The sequence below is a fragment of the Aedes albopictus genome, chromosome 1 (assembly GCF_035046485.1).
Source record: "Aedes albopictus strain Foshan chromosome 1, AalbF5, whole genome shotgun sequence".
Lineage (NCBI taxonomy): Eukaryota > Metazoa > Arthropoda > Insecta > Diptera > Culicidae > Aedes > Aedes albopictus.
The window spans coordinates 211,673,692-211,679,337 of NC_085136.1; the positions used below are offsets into that span (position 1 = coordinate 211,673,692).

General features: G+C 44.0%; 1 protein-coding gene across 1 annotated transcript; it reads left to right on the forward strand.

Annotated features, from left to right (window-relative positions):
* Window positions 1–2,345: 2,345 nt before the first annotated feature.
* Window positions 2,346–3,898, forward strand: LOC134290920 (CLIP domain-containing serine protease B8-like). The gene is made up of 3 exons (XM_062858153.1): window positions 2,346–2,354; window positions 2,509–2,714; window positions 2,774–3,898. Exons 1-3 carry the CDS (start codon window positions 2,346–2,348, stop codon window positions 3,393–3,395), a joined length of 837 nt encoding a protein of 278 aa, XP_062714137.1. The 3' UTR covers window positions 3,396–3,898.
* Window positions 3,899–5,646: the final 1,748 nt, after the last annotated feature.

Consider the following 5,646-nt stretch of genomic DNA (forward strand, 5'->3'; position numbering starts at 1 on the left):
TATAGACCAATATGCTTGATTGACACGGCGGGGAAGGTGCTCGAAAAGATCATTCTCAATAGAATGTTGCGGTTCACCGAGGGCGAAAATGGTCTTTCGGAAGGGGAGGTCCACCGTAGACGCTATCTTGTCGGTTACAAAAACCGCCGAGAAAGCACTCGAGCCTAAGAGGAGGGGAATTCGCTTTTGCGCGGTAGTGACTCTGGATGTAAGGAATGCGTTTAATAGCGCCAGCTGGTCTGCTATTGCCGATGCGCTCTTGCGTCTGGGGATACCGGAGTACCTGTACAAGATTCTCGGAAGTTACTTTCAGAATCGTGTACTAGTCTACGACACGGAGGTGGGTCGGAAGTGCTTTCACATAACCTCAGGAGTCCCGCAAGGTTCCATCCTGGGTCCGGTGTTATGGAATGTCATGTACGACGAGGTGTTGAGGTTAGAGTATCCAGTGGGAGTGGTGATTGTCGGATTTGCCGACGACATTACGCTCGAAGTCTACGGTGAAACGATCGAGGAGGTAAAGTTGACTACCAACCACTCGATTAAGGTTGTGGAGGCGTGGATGCAGTCCAGGAAACTGGAGCTGGCTCACCACAAGACAGAGGTGACGGTTGTTAACAACCTGAAGTCGGAGCAGCAGACGGAGATCAGTGTAGGAGACTGTACTATCCTGTCAAAGCGCTCCGTCAAACACTTGGGCGTGATGATCGACGATAAGCTTACCTTCGGTAGCCACGTCGATTATGCCTGTAAAAGAGCCTCCACAGCTATTGCGGCACTGTCCCGGATGATGTCCAATAGCTCTGCGGTGTACGCCAGTAAGCGCAAGCTTCTGGCTAGTGTTGCTACATCCATACTTAGGTATGGCGGCCCGGCGTGGGGCACCGCGCTTAGTACTAAATGCTACCGACGGAAGCTGGAAAGTACTTACAGGCTTATGTGTCTGAGGGTTGCGAGCGCGTACCGTACCGTGTCACACGACGCTCTCTGCGTCATTACTGGTATGGTGCCTATCAGCATTCTTATCAGTGAGGACATGGAGTGCTTCGAAATGCGCGGCACAAGAGGCATACGCAGGACTGTCAGGATGGCCTCTATGGTCAAATGGCAGCGCGCGTGGGACAGTTCCACCAAAGGAAGGTGGACCTATAGGTTGATACCGAGGGTAGATAGTTGGATTAATAGGCGCCATGGGGAAGTTACATTCCACCTGACACAGGTCCTTACAGGTCATGGTTGCTTCCGACAGTATCTACATTCTACACCGTTTCGGGCATGCGGATTCTCCCGAATGCCCAGTGTGCAATGGTTCAGAGGAAACGGCGGAACACGTTTTGTTCGTGTGCCCGCGTTTTCGCACAATGCGTGACCGCATGCTTGCCACATGCGGGGAGGACACAACTCCGGACAACTTGGTCCAGAGGATGTGTAGGGATGAGTTTGGCTGGAACGCCGTTTCAACGGCTATTACCCACATCGTCTGGGAGCTACAGAGGAGATGGCGCGTGGACTCGGAGAATGGCTAGTCCAGATGCAGTACAAGAGGTGGTCCAGGGGTTCGGAGTCGGCTTCGTAGGTCATACCGGTGCCCTGCGGTCGAGATCGACCCTTACAACGATTAAGTGGCCGCGGAGAGGAAGTCCCGGTAGCGGTGCTGTCGTGGCGTCGGTCTACTGGGTTGGATCCAAGCCCGCGGTTGGAAAGGTGTCCCCGGCAAGGGTCGGGGCAGGTGGAGACCCTGCCGTCAGCAACCTACGGATGCATCTGATAGGGCCTGAAGGGTAGTGATACCCTTCCTTTGCGGGCAGGTCAGATCGGGTTGCATGTGAGCATCAGTTCTTGATGTCCGCTCAGCAGTAGGGCGCGGGCGGGGTTGACTCTGCCCGCTTTCCGAGGACAAAGGGAGTGGCGAGGACCACTCGGGAAACTGGCTAAGCGCCAGCATGCTACCGTGATGGACTCTCCAAAGCGAGTCATCGATGTTCGTTGCTGCAGGCTACGCAGCTAACCTTGTGGGTGCGATGTGCACTAGCCCCTCTCTGAAGCAATACCTTCTTGGTGGTTCCGGAGAGACGTAGGGTTTGGCGACCATAGGAATGGTTTAGTGGGTACGAGGAGAGAGTAGTCCTGGATTTTACTTTTGTTGTAGAAGACGGCCTGTCAGACCTACACTACCCTAACCTTCTGTTAGGGTGTCTGTTGAGCAGATTATCCCCCTATGGTTTAGAAGGAAAAAAAAAACAACCGGGAGGCTGACGTTATGGTTGGGTTTTCCTCGAACAAAATATTCATTACACAAGGTTAACTGATTTTATTTCACCCGACAACAGTTTTATAAATTAAGGATGATTAAAGTGAGCTATCAGTCTTACCTAGAACAGCACCCGGTTAAGATGCAAACCATTATTTCTCGATTGATATTCTGCATATTCTTTGTTGCCAAATCGCAACAGTTGCCTTCAAGTTTGTCTGTTAGCACGAATACACCGAATAATAAAACCGCTGCAGGTATTCCTTGTGGAACGTCAGAAAAGATCGTCAGAAGATCGCCATAATGACAGATGGGCTAATATTGACGAATATCCCTGGATGGCTCAATTGATTTATGAGAATGCAACACATCCCGTTTGTGAAGGGGCGTTGATAAGTAATTCATTTGTCGTTACCGCTGCACACTGCTTAGCGGGATCTATGCTTCAGCAAGTAGGAGACTTGTAAGTACCTAGACAGTAAGATTCATTATTAGAGCCTAATTCTCCATTTTTTTTTTCAGAAAGTTTGTTCGTTTGGGTGAGTACGACGTGCAAAATGATCCGGACTGCATCATCATAAATGATCAGTATCTAGAATGCACTGATGGAATAATTGACGTGAGACCGAAAAGCATCATCGTTCACCCGGACTACCAAGCGCACAGTAGCAGTCAACACCATGACATTGGGCTGATTGAATTGAACCATCCAGTCGAGTTCTCGTACTTCATTCGCCACATTTGCTTACCAACCGTGGACAGTGGGATAATGGGAACAATAATGTTTGAGAGTGGTTGGGGTCGACTAAATCGGCTAGTTGAGGGGGAACTAACTAGTGTATCAATTCCTTTAAAATTGAAAAAGAAACTTACTTATATTGACCACGACAAATGCTCGAAAACTTACCGATCGCTGCAAGTACAGCTTACCAGCGATCATTTATGCGCAGCTGATCGTCGATCTAAAGATTCATATAATGGAAACATTGGATCACCACTGATGCAGTTTGACATGAAAAAAGTAGCTTGGGTTTTAACTGGATTAAGATGTACGCAACACTGCGAAAACTGTACCAATCCGGGAATATACACGAATGTCCACAAATATGTGCAGTGGATAAAAACGAATGCACAACTGCAATAAAGTATATCATCAAAAGCATAAGTCGGTTTGGGAATGGATAACTACCTATATAAAGAATGGCACTGAATATTGTGGACTTAGACATAAACGGCTGTTTCTGTGCGACTAAGTTAAAAAAAGCAGCGTTTCATATAATCAAAGTTGTTCTAAGTACAATAGGCTTTCAGATTTACGATGAGATGCACGCACAGTACTATCATGATACTTTTCACTATAATGTTCCAAGATTTTTTTTTTCAGTAAATAAAGCTTTCTTATTCGTTAAGTCAAATGTGTTAACTTCCTTTTTGCATTACTTGATCGTAAAAGGACAACTTACACCACGTGATAGTGAGCCAAAACAACAGAAAAGTGTTTCACAATGTAGCACATTATGCAACACTTTCGGGTTGTATAATGATATGCCGATGCAGTAAGGAGTCGTTCATTATAGCTATTTAAGTAACGAGTTGAAAAATGTTGATTTTTACAGCACGAGTCGTACATTTATCCAACGAGGCTTACAATGCCAATGGCAGGCAAATAAAGCCCTTCAATCAATAGCTGTGGAAGTGCTCAAAGAACACTAAGTTTAAATTAGGCATGCCAAGTCCCAGTGAGGACGTAGAGCCATAAATAAGAAGAAGAAGAGTTGTGGCGCGTTGTTAGGGTTCAGTAAACTAAAATTGAATGGAGAAGACATTTTTTTATCTTTTCTTCTTCTGCTTGTCGTAACGTTCCAACTGGGACAAAATCCGCACCTCAGCTTATGCTCAATCAGAACTTCCACAGTTATTAACTTACCGTCAAACGGGGTTACTTGCAACAGCGGTGTAACTTGCAACACGATGACATACACTAAATGTGAAGCATTTTCTAATAATATTGAAAACTAGTATGCCGTACTATTTCGGTTATAGAGATTATGTGTATCAAAGATCGATTTAGTAAAAAAAAATCCTTTGTTTCTTTGTTTATGGTTTAGCTACACTGTTAAAACGGATTGCTCATTTTATGCCATAAAAACAAGTATGAAAATCGTGCTTGACCTCTCCCTTATGGTAAGTGCGATAAGTCTGATGACCGTGCTTGCAGTTAGGGTACCTAATAGTAAGCTTAGCTAAACGATAAAAGTTTGATAAACTTATCGACTAAGTAATGCAAAAAATCATTATCATATTCGCCAACCACTATGGGGTAACTTGGAACAGTTGAATTTGGCGAACCTTCTATTATTTATATTCATTTTACGATATATTTGACAGAAATAACCGAAATGGATCATTTATTGATTACGTAACGCGCTCATTTTCAAATGAAAATTCATTTTCAAGAAATGACAATAATTATTGTTGACATTTTGTAATGAGTGCTAAGTAAGGTGGCCCACACTTATATGAGAAACAAAAATTTCAAAAAAAAGCCAAGTCTTACCTCCTAAATCAGTTGTTTTGGACTCCCAGAAGCTACGTTCAAAATTTGAGCAAAATCAATTAAGCCTAAGGGGGCGCTCAACACGCTCGAAGTTTGTATGGGAAAACTTGGCCAAATGTATGCAGAAATTTTAAGTTTTTGAATTCTGCCGCTAGGTGGCGCTGTAAACGTTGAATAATCAAACCCTTTGGTATTATTGTAGGTGACTATATTCCAAACAACTTTGTCGAAGACCGCAAAGTGATCCAACGTCTGTGAAAAAAGTTATACCCTTGGTAAAGTGAGGATAAACATTATTGTTGTTTTTCCAATACATGTAAAGGAATAATATCAATAATGAAATCTCAATACTTTGCCTCACTTTGCCTAGGGTATAACTTTTTTCACAGCCGTCGGATCACTTTGCGGTCTTCGACAAAGTTCTTTGGCTTATAATCACCTACAATAATACCAAAGGGTTAATTTAATGAACGCTTACAGCGCCACCTAGCGGCAAAATTCGAAAACTTTAAATTTCTGCATACATTTGGCCTTCCCATACAAACTTCAAGCGTTTTGAGCGCCCCCTTAGGCTCAATCGATTTTGCTCAAATTTTGAACGTAGCTTCTGGGAGTCCAAAGCAACTGATTTAGGAGGTAAGACTTGGCATTTTTCAATTTTTTTGTTTTTCATATAAGTGTGGGCCACCCTAGTGCTAAGTCACGAGAATCATATATATTTTGTGTTTGAGGAACGTGAGACCTGTTGCTAAACGATATACTCTTGCTTGCAATAACTATCAATCCTTTCATGAAAAATTATATGTCAATTGGTTAGTGTACATCTTTTCATGGTATG

Excerpts from the sequence above, each read along its gene's own strand:
- LOC134290920 (XM_062858153.1), top strand. Across the intron at positions 2,715-2,773 it reads CTTCAGCAAGTAGGAGACTT|AAAGTTTGTTCGTTTGGGTG; the intron begins GTAAGTACCTAG and ends TTTTTTTTTCAG.